Source organism: Prinia subflava, chromosome 6, assembly GCF_021018805.1.
Source record: "Prinia subflava isolate CZ2003 ecotype Zambia chromosome 6, Cam_Psub_1.2, whole genome shotgun sequence".
In the NCBI taxonomy this organism is placed as follows: domain Eukaryota; kingdom Metazoa; phylum Chordata; class Aves; order Passeriformes; family Cisticolidae; genus Prinia; species Prinia subflava.
This window is the reverse complement of record NC_086252.1, coordinates 6,717,338-6,736,471: the sequence shown is the minus strand read 5'-3', so window position 1 is coordinate 6,736,471 and position 19,134 is coordinate 6,717,338. Positions and strand designations below refer to the sequence as shown.

General features: G+C 42.4%; 1 protein-coding gene across 7 annotated transcripts in view; it reads right to left on the bottom strand.

Moving 5' to 3' along the window:
• Positions 1–19,134, bottom strand: part of AGAP1 (ArfGAP with GTPase domain, ankyrin repeat and PH domain 1) — a 309,343-nt gene that overhangs the window by 171,538 nt on the left and 118,671 nt on the right. For all 7 annotated transcript variants that reach the window (XM_063400016.1, XM_063400012.1, XM_063400015.1 and 4 more), the window contains exons 6-7: positions 17,241–17,375; positions 544–671 (exon numbers count right to left, since the gene is read on the bottom strand). In XM_063400016.1, the coding sequence (XP_063256086.1) occupies positions 544–671; positions 17,241–17,375 (263 nt within the window). The remainder of the gene's footprint in view (positions 1–543; positions 672–17,240; positions 17,376–19,134) is intronic.

Genomic DNA, 19,134 nt, shown 5'->3' with positions numbered 1-19,134 from the left:
ATTGACACTAGGAAACAAAAGACACCGAGGAAGGGCATCACCAGGGAAACACAGGGCAGAGTGCAACACACGTGGGTAAAAGTTGTGCAAGTCAGAAAATTTTGTATTAACCACGTTCCTCAAAATACCATCAAGTGTAAAATTCCAGCACTGGGATACACCAGCTCGGCAGCACAGCTGAGTGAGAGTAACCAGGAAAAACACAGCAAGGGGATGTTAAACCACAGCACAGCAAATCCTGCAACTGTAATGATTGGCCTACTCAGACCTGCAGATTGCTGGGTATCAATGAGAATGATCAAAGCAGGCTTATCAATTCAAGAAGGCTTTAAAGCCAAATTATTCTGCTTTGCTACTTTGTTTCTTGAACTCAAGCCAATATAAAAAAATTCAAATATCACTTCAAACTACAGATCACTGACAGCATTAAAAAAATTGCAATGCCTCTCAAGCAGCAAAGAGAGCACTTGAAATGGCATGAAATACATCAGAGATGAAAAGCCGTTTATTAGTTCCTTTTCCAAGCATTTATTTTATCTGTACCTGGCTGATATGTACGGCAGAAACCTGGGCAGAACACACGGAGGAGTGGCTCGGAGAGTTGGGCAGAGATTTGCAGGGTCCGATTGAGAGCTGCTGCTTCTTCTTGGTGGAAACGATCTTCTGGGCAACTGAGGGGAAACAAAACAGCCAGGCAGGTAAGGCAGAGCACACGTGGAAAGCAGGGCACGGCAGGACAGCACACAATGAACAACACACAAACGCGGGGGTTCCACCACCAAAGCCTGCCCCAAAAATCCTGTGTATCACAGAGAAGACAACGGGTGCTGGTTTTCCATGATGCTCCATGGAGACTCCAGCTCAGTTCTCCACAAGGAGGATGTGACTCCACAAGTCTCATTCCACCAGCTGAGCACCAGAGGACTCGGGGAAAAAAATTACAAAAAGCAATACCAGGAATTCTGTACCAAGTCCCCTCTGTTTATAACACCACACTAACAAAGCTCATGGTGGCAAACATTTTCCCTTCTTTGGGATATTCTCCTGGCAGAAGATATCTGGTCACAGCTGCCAAGGAATAGATGGATTTCCCTTTTTTACCAGCCATTACACCAGGGCAACCCACTTTGGAGCCCAAACCAAAGATAAGTGGAATATTAGAACTGATAAAGGGTCCCTGACATCAAATAAATACCTGGATTGGTAGTACCACACATCCCAGTGAAAATCTGTATGGAAAGAAGCTGTATCATGATTTCTGATTTTAACTTTTATTCCTTAGCAGCAGCAACACAGCTGGAAAAATGCCTAACTTGTTTTGCAATTTATTAAGACCTTTTCTTCAGCATTCTTCAGAAAAGCAGCATTTATCAAATGGATACAGGGATCAGAGCCATTAACATCTCTATAGACGTCTTGGCAGACCCATAATAAAAAAGATCAAACAGAACTGATGTGAAATGCAGCAACTTCCAAACCTCTCCTACAATTTTTCGATACAAAGAAGTCAAACTATTTCAGGAATTCATCCCACCACACACTGGATCTTGAGTTCATTCAGCTAAAGCCTTGGGAAAGAGCCCTTTTTATGTCATAAATACATAAAAACACAACTTCTTGCTGCCTTTTGAGTCACAAATTAAAAACTAATCAAATTTTCAGTCTTTGGAAACAGGTACCTGTGTAGTGGCTAATCAAAAATGCCATTAACTAAATTTAGCTTCCTTGCATGCAGTTTTCTTCATGAAGGGAAGCACTTCACAGAACTTGTGCCAAGGAGTCTGCAGTCACTTGTAACACCTCCACCAAAACCAGTGACATTTACTGACATCTCCTTAAAAAGTCCCTCAGAAACTCACTGGAATGAAGCCAACAGAACCTAGTCTGTCTTGTTCAGAAAACACAAAAAGATAATTATGTAAATTCCAAGTTTCCCTCACTATATTATAGCACAGGCAGGGGCAGTGTAAGCATAGTTTCTTCTGAAATGAATGCAATTTTAATAACAAGCTGGTCTGTGGCTTATGTTTTTCATGTAAATGAATGATGGCATAACCATGATTTAGTGAGAATACATTGTATAAAGAATGGCTCATATATATGAAGAAGCAGCTTCATTAGTTACATCCCACCTCCAATAGGCCTCTTATCATCCTGAAAGGATGATATCAATTAATTTATCTTCCCCTAGCATATTGATCATAACCTTCATCAGCTAATCATGTTTAAATTAAAGGGGAATATCGTAGCACTCCGTCATTTCAGACCCATTGGGTTATTGATCTGGAGCCTGGGAAGTCATATATTAAAATATTTTAAAACACATTAGCGAGTGAAGAGAGCAAACCAAAGGTCAGATTGTAACATATGCACATGGATTTGTCTTCATCATATGTGGCAAAGACCTAAATTAAGACCAAAACTGAGCAAAAACCACACATGAATGAAAACTACCTTGTCTGCAAAAGCTCCTGCTCTCACATGGGGAAGATAATTGGCCAAGGAAAATATTTACCTCTTCCCTTCAATGTGAGCACAGGGGTGTTGGTAGCATCACACTGACACACAGAGCACAGTCTGGGCAAGGAAGGGGAAGGAACAGGGATAGAAACTCCAGAAATCTGAACTCGGTGACTCAAACACACGACCTGAACACGAGCAAAGCACCAGGCTGCTCCAAGCCCCATCCACCCTGGCCTGGGACACTGCCAGGGATCCAGGGGCAGCCACAGCTGCTCTGGGCACCCTGTGCCAAGGCCTCCCCACCCTCCCAGGGAACAATTCCTGCCCAACATCCCATCCATCCCTGCCCTCTGGCAGTGGGAAGCCATTCCCTGTGTCCTGTCCCTCCATCCCTTGTCCCCAGTCCCTCTCCAGCTCTCCTGGAGCCCCTTGAGGCCCTGGAAGGGCTCTGAGCTCTCCCTGGAGCCTTCTCTTCTCCAGGTGAACACGCCCAGCTCTCCCAGCCTGGCTCCAGCCCCCAGAGGATCTTCAGCCTCCTCTGGACTCACTCCAGCAACTCCACATTGTTATGCTGGGGGCCCCAAACTGGACACAGGTGGGGTCAAAATAGACCATTCTTCACCTCAGATTTCTCATCTCACTCCATCAGAACAATGATGTTCTACAAAGTGAATAAAAAATTCAAGAAAGAAGAAGTATTTTTGTCCCAAGCCTTTCAGGTTCTGTCTTATTCCAAAGCTGCTTCTGAACACAATATTTGACTTTAATACTCTCTAAAAGATATTTATAAAACAGATGAATACCAACTTAATCTATGGCAGATATCAAAAATAATCCAGGGAGTGAGAAGTATTTCAACTATTTCTAAAAACCATTTGAATTGTCTGTACTCAAGGTATCAATTCGGGACAGATTTTATTGCAAGATATCAGTAGTATGAAAAGCTAAACAAAATTTATGTGTGAAGTCAAGAACTTTTCTGCAAATAAACAGGGATATGCCATGGATACTTAAGAGCTGTACACAAGGAGAACTGATATTTAGCAAATATTTGCTCTTGGGGGGCGGACTGCCGCTTATTTTTTATACATTTAAATTTAATTCCACGAGCCCGAATGACGGGGAGTTGTATTCTGCTTGAAGGCATTGATAATTAAAAGCATGTGAGATTCCTGCTCTGAGCAGGGAGGGAAAGCTCCTGGCTTGAATGCCTCCTCATCCAAGGCTGACCTAGCGCACCACAACAAAATTAACCTTCCCACCCCTGCCACTTTCATCTCCAACACTCCGTTCTGTCAGTCAAAACCCCCTCACTCCTCAGCATCTCCCGTGGTTTTCAGGGAGCCCTGGGCAGGACAGCTTGGAGCTGCACAGCGATGTCTGCACACTCCAGCTCTGCAGATCTCCGTGCAAACACCACGTTTTCTGATGGAAGAACGTGAGCACACACTCCTTTTCCCCAAGCAAAGCCCTCCTGTTCTGCCCTCAGGGCTGAGGAGCAGAGGGCTGAATTCCCTCGTGGGAGGACCAGGGCTGTGCCTCCACAATGAACCGACTGCTCCTGGTGCTCCATTTGGGAGCTCACCCCCATTAGGAACGCTGGTGCCAGAGAAGCTGCACTGGCAGGGCTGCCTTGCCCTGGTTCAAAGTGCTGCTCACATGCCAGCTCCTCCTCGATCTCATTAGTGCAGCTCCATCCAAGGACAAGGACAGGAAATACTCCCTAGGAGAAGTTCAAGGCACAAGGGGAGAGCCTGATCCAGCTCTGCATCTCGGAAGACTGAGAACACTGCAGCACCCAAGAGAGGAGTTGAGGGAAACCTCATCTAGGCTAAGACCTGATCTCTCCCTGCTCCTAAGACGGATCCTGGAAAACACCCAAAGGCACCAACACTGTGGTTTTTTTCCTTTCCCAAAAGGCAGGGAATAGTTATTCCTGTGCTCTTTGCTTCAACCAAGGAAAGCTTGGAATATTAAGAGGGAACTCTCCAGGCATACAAGATCTGTAACATCTGGTGCCATTTCTCTTCTCAGTGATCACAGTACAGAGGTGCTGCATATTTTAGGAGATGCAAACACTTTTCTGCAATCACCACCTATTTAAATCAAAACTGGTTTCTCATAAAAACCTGTGTAAGACCATTTGTCTCCTCTGCATGTCCAAGAATGAGTAAACAGCAGGTTCAGTTAAAACCTGCCACTTGTGCAAAAGATGGGAGTGCAGGAAATTTTCCTTCTCTGATGGACAGACAGAAAATGGTTATTGAAGCTGGAATGCTGATGGTTAAGTGAAAAACATCAGCAGAGATAAACACTTCTTTAAATAAATACCTGTTTTGACTACTTGGGGGAAAAAGAACAAAGCAAAATTGGGAGTTTTGTGTAAGCAAGTATTTGCTTTGACCTTAAAAAACACAAGTGGAAGAAGTTAAGATATACAGCAGCTTACATTTTTACAGCAGCTGCCTTTTAGCTTAATATTCCATGTTTAGAGGATAAGTAAGGGTTCAATAAAAGTAAATTTATTCCACAATTACATATTGCAGAAGAGGCAGTAATAACTACCAGAGCAAGCCCTAACCACAAACGCTTCCAAATGGGAAACATTAACGTAAGTAGCCACTATTAAGGCCATTGTGCCTGTTATTTTAAATTCAATCCATTTTGTAGGCTAAACAACCTTTATATTTCTCTGTTTAAAAGGAGAGCTTGGCATCCCACTTGTCAGGTGTAATAAAGAAATGAGTGCTGGACAGTTCTGATGTTGGTGTTTGGAAATGGCAATTTATCCAGCTAATTCCTGCCCACGTGCAGCCAGAAATGCCTGAAGTTACCTTGCCCTGAAGAAGCAGTGCCACTGTAAAGTCACACCAGGGGAGAGGAGCTCCTGCCCTGCACTGAGCACAAACCCCCTCCATGCTGTGGTGGAACTTCTTGGGAGAAACCTCAGTGACCAAGAAAGGTAAGTCAAATTGACCAAAAATAAATAAATCTGTGGTGCAAGGCACCAAAAGCACTTGGAAGTTTTACAGGACAAAGTGCTTGGTTAACAAATCTTTGCTTCTTAAACCTTGTCTTACAAGATATGAAAATACTGCTGTAAATCAGGCCTGGCATTAAATATCATTAATCAATGCCAACATATATTTTTTTTCCTCCACAGGTAACTCTAATTAACACTGCACATCATTTATTCCCAACTTCTATGCAAATCACTGCCTGCCAAGACTAGGTAAGTAAATATGCCAATAAATCCACTTGAAACAATCTGGCACCTGAAGCAATTTAAAAAATAAACCTGTGTTTTCTTCACTGCTTGACCTGTGCTGCAAGTAGAAGCACACGACTTGAGGATTTAAGGGGAACATTGTGCCAGACACACAGGTAAACTCTTCTGCACGTGGATTTACCTCACCAGTACCTCATGGAGCTCTGCTGACCTTTCCATGAGGGCAGAATCAAGTCATAAATCCTGTTATAGCCCACATGGAGTTATGATTTTAGATTGTAAACATTAAAAAATGTTGAAAAAAAGTCAAACTGAAAAGATTCAAAGACAATGTTGTCAAATTGATACGTACTGTAAAATGTCCATAAAAGAAGCAACTGAATTGTTAATTACCTTTAAGAATAACATTCTTCAGGATAACATCATCATATGTATTTAATTCTATGTCAAAACACAGAATCGCTTTTTAATTGCATCAAAACATAAACTTAAGTAACAGAAAATTACATGATGCTTCAGGATTTTACCACCTTAGTGAATAATACTCCCATTTTGAAGCAGCTTAATGGAAAGCCCATTTTGGGGCACACACTACCAAAGGGCTGCTTTCATAGAGAACACTTCTGCTCTCTGAACATTCATGCACACGCAGTGAGCTCACTAACAGAGCACACAAAAGGACACAAAGTGATAGAAAGCTGCTGGTTATGTTAGTGCACCTCAGATGCAACCAACCCTCTTCTAGAGATTACTATATCAAATTTTACTTAACTTGTGCCTCATTCAGATGGTTCTATTAACTCACCTTAAAGAAAAAGCTCACCAAAAAAAAGAATAATCAATGAATTTCTGTTTTCAACTGCCAAAATGACACAAAATTGTCACCTAACAACTCAAAGTCTGAAGTCAGAGGTGTGACCACACCATGAAATCACACAGCTACATCCAGACAGGGCACAGCTGCTTCCAAAACAAGGGCCATGATTGCTGGGATAGATAAGAAAAAGGTTATAGTCACCTAATGCTTTGAACAAATATCACTTTTTTCACATTAAATATTCACAGATACTATTCCTCAAGATGTTGAGTATTCGCCTCAAAAAAGAGCTCTCAGGTTTACCACAGCAACAGCAAAAAAAGGTGCATTAACACATCACTGCTTCTAAAGCACAACTTGTCTAGGCTGTTCATCAAACTCTAGCTGGAGAATGTTCTCATGCTTTAAAGAAAAACCTCCTTCAAAACAAACCACCAAGGACCAAAATAAGATTAAATAAACCACCTCAGCCCATGAGCTCGTTTCCCACTGAGCCACCAAAATTCACTTCTCAGGCACACACAGGCCTGCTGAAAGAGGGTTAAGCTTTGTGCTACCAACATCACTGCTTCAGGGCAGGTGGAATAAATCCTGCTCCCAAAACACCCTCCAGAAATCCGGCAGCAGATAGGAAGTCATCTCCTCCACCACTAATGGCTAAAAATCCTTTGGGTTTGTGGCTTTATGCACATCCAGCTGTCACAAAAGCAGTTCCCTGCCAGAGCAGAAGCATCATAGAGCATTTCACATAAATCTCCCAAAACACATAAGCCCCCCCTTTGCACTTTAATCATTTGCTAACAGTTACAATAAGATTGTATTAAAAATTTAAACTGCCCTACTTAATGCAATTTACCTTCAAAGGTCCATTTCCAGAGAATGAAGTCGAATGATATAAATGTCGAACACTTGATCAGATTTATGGCGCCCAAGAATATTTCTCTTGATACAGATCTGACGAGTGAGGGCTAATGGCTTTAGTTTTATTACTTTTTAAGCGCTTAATGGGAAAATGTAGACATTTTCACAAGACTAGGCTCCAGCAAGAATGGTGCATTTAGAGGATGACAGCAGAGGAGAAAGCTGTGTGCTCTCCGTGGAAATGACCGGTTAAACAGCGTTATTAAGCGAGAGATTAACGCCAAGTATTTATCCAGGTAATCTGTCACACAACAGAGGCCTGAGTGCCTCTGCTAAACAGGGGAGGGCAGCACAAAGTGCTGACTCTACAGCCAAGTTTCCAGATGGAATCGGGGCCAAAATCCCCGGGAAAGACAACTGGAGTCACGCTGGGATTGTAAAAGCAGAAGCTGAGTGATACTGCCGTGGGTGCAGATCAGCCAGTGCCTGCAGGTGATTAGGGAACAGCCCTTTCATTCCTTAGGGAATCCCACCTTTTCACCCCAACCACGCTCTCCATAAACACAAAAAGTACTTTCCAAATGCTACAAAGCAATAGTTTCACTTGTCCAAAAACACTTTCTTTTTTCCCTTTTAATTTTTTTTTTTTAACTGAAAGACAGCTGGGAGTCCTCAGATTTCAATTAATGTCAAGGTACTTGGCCAATCAATCACCAAGTGCTATAAATTCCCCTCTATTTCTCATTAGTTACACTATTGCACAGCTTAAATCTAAACATACCTTTCTGGGAGACTGTAAATTACCAGGCCTAAGACACAAGCGAGTGCATCAGGCATCAGGAGGGGCATAAATGATGGGAGTGAGGCGATTGTACGTGTGCTAAACTCTGGCTGATTTACTCCTTACCAGGGCTTTTTTCACACAAACGCAGAGCAGCAGAAGCGCCACCAGCAGCACTCCATCTCCTGCAGTTTGCATATCTGACTTGAGACCAGTAATGACCTGTCTTTATTAACATTAACAAGTTTTATGCCCCAAATCCAATTTTCTATGGAAAAAAATATCTCTTCAGCATCTGCCAATAATGTTCCTTCATTAAGTGCAGACAGAGCTTGAAGAAAAACAAACTTCTGCCTTAATTTAAAATGGGTTCTGTGGTTCTGAAAGCTACCTTCAGCCTCTTCAAAGGTGAGACAGTGCAGAAATTACCTACCTGACGTAGAGGGATCTTGTGGTGAAACTAAAAGGAACCCACATTCACACATTTATTAACAAAACTATTCAAATTTTAGTCATGTACCAGCTTTATGGTCATTCCTCAACTAAAGGTGATAAGCCAGCACTCCACAGAGGTTTCTGGGGAAATGCACTTATCACAGATGACAAATGTGTTCCAAAAAACATTTTCTATCATAGTTAGAATTTATTCAAATCTTTTGGAACATATTTGTCATCTGTGACGAATTTAATTTGAAGTTTTGAAAGCTGTAGGAAACTTTCAGTGCAGGGCTGAAAGCATCTAGAAAAAAAGAGAAAATCAAAGAAAACCAAACAACAACAAACTGTGACCAATTATCAGCAGATAATGAAGTGAAGTCACACATGGAGACTGTCAGGGGACCCATCAGGAATCACAGGATCATTTAGGCTGGAAAAGCCCTCTAAAATCACCCCAGCACTGCCAAAGCCACCACTAACCACAACCCCAAGTGTCATATTTAGAAGCATGAGTTCCCCCAGTTTTCCTAATCCCTTAATAAAACCTGTTGAGCCTCTGTGTTCACATTTAATATTTGGGATAATTTTCATAACTGAGGCAGCCCATGCAGTCCCATCCATCTACCAACTAATTTCCTTCCTGATTTAACTGACTTTCTAACCAAAATGCAGCATACATTGCTGAAACAAGTCCACACAGGTCCGGGACTGCCACCCCTGGGAAGACCAAGCTAAAGAAATGACCAAAATATACAAAGAGAGGCTGCTCAAAAAGTAGCCCTGTGTTCTCCAGACTCATCTCCTAAATTGTGCAATATGGTGCTGTGCTGGATCCTCTCTTTTCCCACAAAATATTGACCAGATCCAGCAGGCAGGACCTGACTTTGCTGTGTCTGGCTCACACACAATTCCAGCATGGAAAAGAATGAGTCTGATGCAGAGAACAACAGTCCCAACGTTTAGGACTGGCCAATAACAGAAACTGAAATGAAAGGAGGAGCTTACAGATAAACTTCACTTTGCACTGACATTTGATGAAAACCACACAACACAGATCGGTGCAAATGCCTTTTTTTAAAGAGGGAAGGGGAAGAAGTTCCACCTTTGGTGGGCCCAAGTTGCCCTGTCCAGCACCATCTCATCAGACCTAACCTCAATTTCAAAATTCATTTCAAAACAAAAAAAGTTTCTCTACTTTATAGAGAAGGAGGAAGGAAAAATGCATCTCATAAACAGACAGCAGCAGCGCTGGAACTTTGCTGGTGCAGGAATTCCAAGGGAATGCCACCACTGTGCCTTGCTCCAGCACCACCCCCACAAATCCAGGGAGGCTTTTAAAGGCTGAATTCACGATGCTAATCCAGGCCAAGCAAACAGCTCAATGGGATTTGCATATGCATACGGATTAGCTGAAAGGCAACGATTTGCAATGCGTTTCGGAAATGGCTTTTGAGGAACCAGCTATGCTAATAATCAACTTTGATGTTGAAAATGTGTTTGTTATACAACAGAGCAGGTTACAAAAGGATTATGTTTATTGCACCAGTTTTAAACGTTTGATAGCTCAGACAAAAGCATCTCTTCATTATAAGGGGGCAAGGCGGGATCCTCTCTTTAATAAATGCTCCTAAACACACCCAGAACAGAATGAAGTTACAGAAAGGGCATTTTCCCTTCCCTTTCTGTCTTCAGACAACACATCTCGTGGGTTAGCTCTCAATCTTCCATTCGTCAGTATTAAGCCAGCAAAGCCATTTTTGTTTTGCAAGCACATTTAAAGAGAAATCCACAAAGGTCGGTTAGAACCAATGGCCAAGGGAAGACGTATTGATATAACAAAAAAAAAAAAAAAATCAAGTTTCAGACATTTCATGTTGCCCTCTGTATGTGAAGGCTTGCTGGAGAAGCTGCACATAATATGGCATAAAGCAGCAGAAGAGGTGAACGGGCTATAAGATTTGTCAAAATAATTAAGAAGAAAAAATCAGATTAAATGACCAAACCATAATTACAGAAGTGTAACAAAGAGTGTAGCAGTAGGTAGAGAGACAAAGATATTCAGGGCAAGGCAGAGCATCTCCAAAATGCAGCAAACGAGGCACAGTTTACACTTACACTTAGAAATAAAGCAGACATGAGGAAGAAAAAGGTTCTGGATGAAATATAGCAAATATAAACTGGCACTTTGTGGAGGTCACACTCTGCTGAAGCCCTTCCTGGCCCTCACCTAACCTTGTGGTCAGCTCCTCTGCAGCATCATTTTGCAGCTGCTAAAGAATCCTCACTTCCAACAGGTATTACCAAGCAGTATTTAATTTTATTTGCTTTTAAACCCTCCTCCTCTGGACACAGCCATGACTGAGCCCTGCTAGCAGCTGTGCTGTGCCATCAGTTTGCTGTTCAGGCCACTTGGCTCAAAATGAATCCCAGAAATTGTCACTGCTCTTTTCAGCTCCTGCCACCAGCTCTGCCAGGAACTGCAGCATGACAACGCTGCCTTATGGCTTATTTCTATTCTGCATTTCTGGTGTCTTTACTGAGAACAGCAGAGATTTGAAAAACAAAGAATTTTTAAACTTCCTCCTTCTTCCAGAATTTTTCACTTCTGTTTCTAAGGGAACACGATTCCTACTTGCTCACCAGACACTCCACATGCGTGTTTATAACACTTTATCTCCCAAGCTCAACAGACATGAGTCTGTCACACAGACTGATTCTGCCTCTTACTCTCACATCTACTGTAAAATTTTTTTTAAAAAGGGCAATATATCCCCAAACAACCACCTTGCTTCCTGCCCCAGGATTTCAATTAGTGTTTGCATTAGAGAATATGACTTTACTGGACTAATACTGAATTGTCACAACTGAAAATCTGAATTCTTTTGCATTTTGTTGAGATCTATCAACATTGTTTTTACCATTTAATCAAGATTTTGTCTATGTTGAAATAGGTCTTGCATTTATTGTACTTGCAAAAAAATTTAATAGCTGTCACCTATAGCGTAAAATCAGCAGCTCTGCTCTAGGTTTTAAGTAACCTGCCTTACTGCATACACTTTATATTAGGACTTAAAGGAAGTGCCATAAAATAACTGCTATAAAATTAAAAGTCACACAAAAAGTTCTGCAAGAGATTATGGTTTTCTACAAGTCACCTACTGAATGACACACCAGAGCTAAAATCAAAACCTCCCTGGAACTTTTACTGGCATTACATCATTCGATTCCTCTGTGCTCAATGAAGCACTTCTTAAATTCCCTACCCTGGACTACAGCTCCTCATCCCATTGTTTGATCCCAAACATGACAAAATGGATGCAGACAAGTCACAGGAAGATCTCTTTTCTTTCCTTCACACGTTTGTGGATCCAGGTGTGGTGTTGAAAAACCTGACAGAGCAGTACCAATCTTAAAGTCCCCAGTGCCTGCAAAGTTGCTGCAAATTTCACAAAAAATTGGCAAAAAGGTGAAGTCTGTGCCCACTAAACAGCACAGCCGAGACACTGGACAGCACCAAGCACGAGGGGAACTGCACAGAGACCTCCTAACTCCTCGGGGACAACAGAAAAAAACCCTTGAACTGTAAAGAGTGAAATTTGGCAATCAGTCAGAAAATAGAAATCCAAGGATTTGGATCCATTTTCCAGCCCAATCCTACTGACGCCAACTGCTCCCCAGGACGAAGTCTTCTTCTACCTGTTTCACCAAGCACTGCTGAATTCACACAGCTCATTTCAAGCCTATGCTATATAAATTCTGGATATTGTTTATTTTCCTCCTGCTAGTTAACACTGGGCCTTGCTACAATAATGTGCAGTCTGATTTATGACACCAGAACTCGTCACCTGCAGGAATGGGGCTGAGAGATTACCTGGAAAACAGAAGAAACATATGTGGGGAAAAAAAAAAACAACCACCAACAAAAAAACCCAACCACTGAAATGCTTGTTTCCATTGTTTCCAAACTAAACCTTGCTATTTATTTATAGCCCATAGAAGTTACAGGCAGGCAGGAAGGGTACAACAAGTGCAAGGGCAAAGCACGAGCAAGGGCGAAGCTGAAGTAAGTTCGGAATAAAACACAGACAAACAGAAACACTTCACAAGACGAGGGTGAGCAGATTTTTGTTTATATCTTTCTCTTTGCTGCCGGCTTTGGCGGCCGGAGCGTTTGAATGTCCCGGTGCGGTGACACAAAGCCCCGAGGGGCAGCGCGGGGCCGCCGCCATCACGGGCCCCTCACGGCGCGGCGCCGGCGCCCCCTGGCGGCCGCTCCCGCCGCGCCCCGTTATTCCCGGGGAAAAGGAGCGTGGATCAGGAGCAAACCGGGAATTCTACGTTAAAATCAACGTCTTAAAACGAACTTAAAACTGAAACGACTTCAAATGAGCAGGGGGTTATAATGTACGCGGCTTGAGCGTTTGTTGCTCCAGGCTAAGCCATAGTGTCGAGGAAAAGAAATTGACTCCCTCATGTCACTTTTGCATTAAGAAACCCCCAAAACAAACAAACCAGGAAAATACAAACACGTAACCAGCCGAGATACAGATTTCCCAGCGGTTTTGGAGCATGAGGGCCTGCCAAAGAATCAGCGGGCTGATCCAGGCCGTGTGTGACCAGCCTGAGCGCTCCGAGCAGCTCATCCCACCTCAGACACCACACACTGCCAAAGGCCTCAGAGAAAACCCAAGGAAATCCAAGGAAATCCAAGGAAATCCAAGGAATTCCCGGAGCCCAGGGAGCCTCTGCCTCATTCTGCCCTGCACTGGGGTCCCACCAGCCCAGCCCAGCTCCCCAAGCAGAGAATCCCTCGGGCCACATCCAGTGCCACAGTGAACGTCGGACCTTCCCAAAACAGCTGTCGGCATGGGACCGATTTACTTCCCTTTTATTTATTTCCCATTAGGCTGATTAACATTTCCTAATGAAAACACAGCTAGAAAAGCTGACTTGATAATGCTGATGGCAAGTGACAGCCCTCCCCTCAATCTGGGTGCACCAGGATTAATTTGTCATTTCCCATCCCTTAACAGAGGAATGGTGCGTTGAAGTTCTCCTTTTAGACACCTTTGTTCAGAACCAGAGGGAAACATGATTTGGATCTAGAAATAAAATACTTCTGGTAGATTTTTTGCACAGAGCAGACATATTCCTTAATAAGACTACTTAATTTGCAAATAAAGCATCCAAAAATACTGGCAGCAGCACAGCACCAGAGCAAAATGCAAACTGTGAGGCAGCACTGGCCTCTGCCATCACAGATCTGCAACTCCTGCCTCAATACTCACAGATTTCTTGTTATTTTGGGCAGTTTTAGATCAAAAACTAGATGTTAAGGTCATCTAGATGAGGTAAAACCTCCTTGGTTGAACTGCTAAGCTACAGAGACAGAGTCAACTGTGAACCCCGGTTAGACTCAAACCCTTTTGTTTCCTGCCCTGTGAGAGTAAAATTTTATCCTCTAAATATGGGAACACTTGCACCTTTGTGGTGTCAGACACTCGCATGGCCCACAGTTAAATGGGTCCGGGAAAATCCGAACATAAAGCAGGGCAAGATGTGTAGTTACGAATACACCATGAACAGAAATAAAAGCAATTCTCATGCATTAATGGTACATCAAGCTAATTCAAGAAGGCTAAAACCATTAAAAAGGCATCCTGGGGCAGTACACAGTCATTACAATACTGTGCTGACAAGAAGTATTAATATAATCATTTCCAATGTCATTGATAGAATCCATCCTGATAAGCAGGGGGAAAGAAAAGGCTCTAATTCTTAATTTGGAACATGAAGCAAAATGGATCTTATTAGCATTTATCTCATTTTTAAAATGCAATTTCCTTGTTCAACTATTCAAAATACCAAAAAAAAAGAAAGGATTTATTATCCTTCAAATACCAAAAAATAAGAAAGGACTTATTATCCTTCATCATTGGACACGTTACTAAGCTAAACTCTTAAAACATGGAACTTCTCTTTTTTTTATTTCAGTCCAAAATTCAGGTTTTAATTCCCAACAGTACATGAGATTAAACCTCAGTGGGACATGACTGAAGGTTAAAAAACAGCCTCTAATATAGCAGAATATGAAGGAGGATTTTGGCTTTCCCTTTACTCAGCATTCCTCTTACAAAATATGAACCAATGGACTTGATGATCTTAAGGGTCTTTTCCAACCTAAGTGATTCTGTGATTCCATCTGTTACAATCAATAGTGAGTTTATCAGCTGTAATGAAGCACTGGAAACAAGGTATTTGGATTTAACTCGAGAATAAAGCAGCATTTTCATAATAACAATAATCATTCAAGTTAAATTATTTTACCACTCAGCTGTGGAGAAAATGGGAAATGAGTTACTACAGAAGAATCATAACAGATGACCACTAAGTTCACCAGCTGCTTGCAGGGGACAATTTAGAAATTTAATTTCTAAGGTGTGTGCAATGAAGGAGTAAAAGGCTCTTCAGTGCTATTTCCAATTTCTTCCTCCAAAAGGCAGCTCTACATCACAGCAAAGCACAACACAGAAACAAGAAAACAGGTTTTAAAAAAATTTGCAGGCAAAGCAGCCCAATCCAGGAACTGGTGTCAAAACCCACTAATTGTGTACAGAACCAAAGTCTGTGGGCTGGAACTTTTTTTTTCACTATCAGAGAATCCCAGAATAGTTTAGATTGGAAGGGACCTTAAAGCTCCTCTTGCTCCCTGCCAGGGCAGAGCCGCCTTCCACTATCCCGGGTTGCCCAACTAATGTGAACCCTCTGAAGAAGCCACTAAAAATCATTAAAGCTGCGCTGAACCTGAACACCCCAGGGCAGCACAAACCAAGGGATATTTAATCAAGTGCTCCCTATTAAAAGCTCGCACTGCTCATTCACACCCCCTCATTTAACCGGGTTAAGAAGTTGCTTTGTTTCCTGCTGAAATAAACAGCAAAAATTATCAGGAATTGGATTCGGTCCCAGACGTGTCTGGCAAGTGTAAACCATTCATACAGAAGCATTTCTAATCCTATTAGCTGGCAAATATTAAAGAGTTGGTTGGCTGCCATGGGGCTTAACCAACACCCTGATATTTCTTAAAACACATGATCCCTGTCAATTCTTTCTTACAACCAAAGAGAGACAAATGAGCCTCCTAATGCTTACAAGTTTATCACACTTAGCTTTGTGCCAAGAGACTTCTCTCAAAATCTCTGAGAAAAGCAAAAAAAAAACCAAAAAAACCAAGAAGGAGACTGCAGACACAGCCACAAACACCAGGACTTGGAATATATAATTAACAATCTAACTATAGCCAACATTCAAAACTAAATGTGCTAACAAAACCCCCTAATGGCTCTTTGAAACTCCTAATCAATATAGAAAATCTAGGCAGTCAAAACAGTAATTTTTGCAACTAGTTCAAGAGAAAACACGGAGCAAAGCAGGAAGATGCAGCTTCAAATGCTCTTCTTTGAAATCTGACCAACAGCATGGGTAAAAACTGGGTGCATGTCAGTATTCTCCACATAAAACGTGCAATGTTTTGCCTCTTTTTTCCCCCATGAAAAAATTACAACAATCTTATTTTTTCTCCAATATAATCATTAGGATGTGTCGCCTTTTTATTCCACGTAAAAATTTGAAATTTCCCCCCCTTTTTTTTTTTAATTTGAAGTGTTTTATCACACCCCATTGCAAGGTGCTGATGTGACACTGCCTCACGTAAGCACAGGCAGAGCAGGACTTTGCAACGAGAAGCCAGCAACAAAAAATCCCAGAACTAAGGAGCTCTGAGAAGCATTAAAACTTAATTAAGAAGGTTTGTAGACACAGCAAACTGCTGTGATGAGTGGCTGACACATTCAGCCATGAGAGGAGCCCGGTGAGAAGAGAAGCCCGCTAAGCCCCAGGACACTTGGCTGAAATTCCACTAGAGGGGGCACAGATCCCATCTCATACAACTCCAGGATCATGGATGGAATCACAGAATACCCTGATCTGGGAGGGACCCACAAGGATCAAAACCCCTACACAAGACTCTCAAAGAGTCCCAGAATGGTTTGGGGTGGAAAGGAGATTAAAGCTTACCCTGTCCCACTCCTGCCATGAGCAGGGACACCTTCCACTATCCCAGGCTGCTCCAAGTTCCATCCAACCTGGCCTTGGACACTTGCAGGGATTCAGGGGCAGCCACAGCTGCTCTGGGCACCCTGTGTCAGGGCTCCCCACCCTCCCAGGGAACAGTTCCTGCCCAACATCCAACCTATCTCTCAATTTTTAACACCCCATGAACTCTACTGTACTCCAACATAGCATTTTCAGCTACTCTGCACAAACAGCCCCTCAGCCTCTCCACATGTGCTGAAACCAAACCAAAGAAAACTTTGCTAAAATAAAGCAAGCACCAAAGAAAACTGAAAATTAAATCAGGACTAAAAATAGCTTAAGATGCTTAAGACAAAAGGTGCTGGTGGAGAACACATCAGTGCACATGTGACATGCTCAAGTTCAGGAGCCATCTTAGAAAACACAACACGAATGCCTAAAAGTCAGCATTTTCTTTAACTGAGCAGGCAGATATCTGAGCTATCCCAGATGGGTCATTACTAAGAAAGGACAGCTATAGATGGAGGGATGTGCTGGATGAAGAAAGGCGGCTGTACCGTCATGGAAGACTCTCTCCACGTTGAGCCCATAGGTGGCACAGGTCTCGTAGTAAGTGCATCTCTTGAGGTCGTTGGACAATTTCCTGGCTCTGGCATCGTCGATGACCCGCGGGTTGGTGGAGGTGATGGCATCTGCACAACGACAGGGGGAAATACCCATGAAAGGTCACTTGGAAACACCAGCCTGGGATTCACAGTCACAGGAGGGTAGTGGAAATTGGTAAAGACCTCTGAGATTGCAGAGTGTTAGTGTTAACCCACGATCACCACCAGCCCATGTTTTCAAGTGCCATATCCATGTGGTTTTTGAGCACTTCCAGGGATGGTTCCAATGCTTGACAACCCTTTCAGTAAGGAAATTTTCCTTAATAGCCAACCTGAACCTCCCCTGGAGCGACTTCATCCCAGCTCCTCTCATACTGACCAATAGCCAAGCAGTGAGTTTAAATACAAACCATGAAACAGGGTGCACATCGCTCTAATTTACATTTCCATGTTAAAACTACCAGTACACGATGCTAAAAGCCAGGGGGGAAACCTCCAATGCTTTTTGCTTTCCTTAAATACATATACTGAGCTCAGTTGTTGCCAAAAAAAAAAAAAAAAATACACAATCACATGAAAGAACATGAGCTCTGATGTAAAATATATTTAAGGAAACAAGTGGGTGATTAGTACATACATGTCAAATGGTTTCTAGGCCTCTGTAAATATCAGTGACTAAAGAGTGTGAAATATTAAATATGATGTATTCTCAAGAAACAGAACTTAATTGGAAATTACTTTCTCAGACTCTGCTGTAAAGACACCCAGAGATGCTGTGGGAACATTATCAGAGAAGCTGATAAAAATTGTATTTTTTTAAACAATCATACTTGGTAATTCTCTCCAAAGAGCTTCTTTTCATGAAAGCTGAATATCAGAAATTTCAGTTTCTGGAGCTTATCCAGAGGAGCTGATAAAACCTTACACCAGAATATATGAAGCAGAAGCTTCTTTCTTGCTCCTCTATCATAGTGATGAACTCTGTACACAAAGGTGATACTATTTGAAGTGATAATCTTATTAACAGATCTTGAAAATGAACTTTTTTTTTTCCCTGGGAGTAGTACTGTGTTACTCTTCCTCCCCATCCCTGGACGTGTTCCAGGCCAGGCCAGATGGGGCTTGGAGCAGCCTGGGCTAGTGGAAGGTGTCCCTGCCTGTGGCAGGGGGTGGCACTGGATGATCCCCAAGGTCTCCTTCAGCCCAAACCATTCTGGGATTCTACAACAGGCACTGATTGCAGCATTTAGAGCTGCCCACAAAGTCTTCCTTAAAATCTGCAACCACCCACAGCAGCAGAACAGATTCGTTCTTTGGGAAAGAAGCAGCACCTGAAACTAGACGTGGCAGCAATGTCACGTCATTACCTTCTCATCAGATCCAATTAACAAAAATAAAGCAGAAATTAGGAAAAGTAGAGCCTATTTTTTATCAGCAGAGGGCGCTGATAACATTTAACTGGAAAGGAACTGATAGGGTTCAGCTCCAGAACACCACAGCTTCCTGAAGTTTCCTCCTTGTTCCTCGGTGGTTCAGGCTGGGGCACTGAGTTGCCTTTGGAAGTCAGAGGAGAAATCTGGAAGCACTAGGCCAGTGTTAATATTTTGGGAAAGATTTCATTTCACATCTTATTCCAAGAACACCTCACAAAACCAAGAAGCCCAGCTTAGATAGGGCTTACAGCAACCAGGGCTAGTGGAAAGTGTCCCTGCCCGTGGCATAGAGCTGGAATTAGATGTGCTTTAAAGTGCTCTTCATCCCAAACCATTCTGAGATTCTATGATATGAAAGGTACATTTCAAATATGTATTTTAACAAGTGTATTTATGTATTTCATACATTTCGT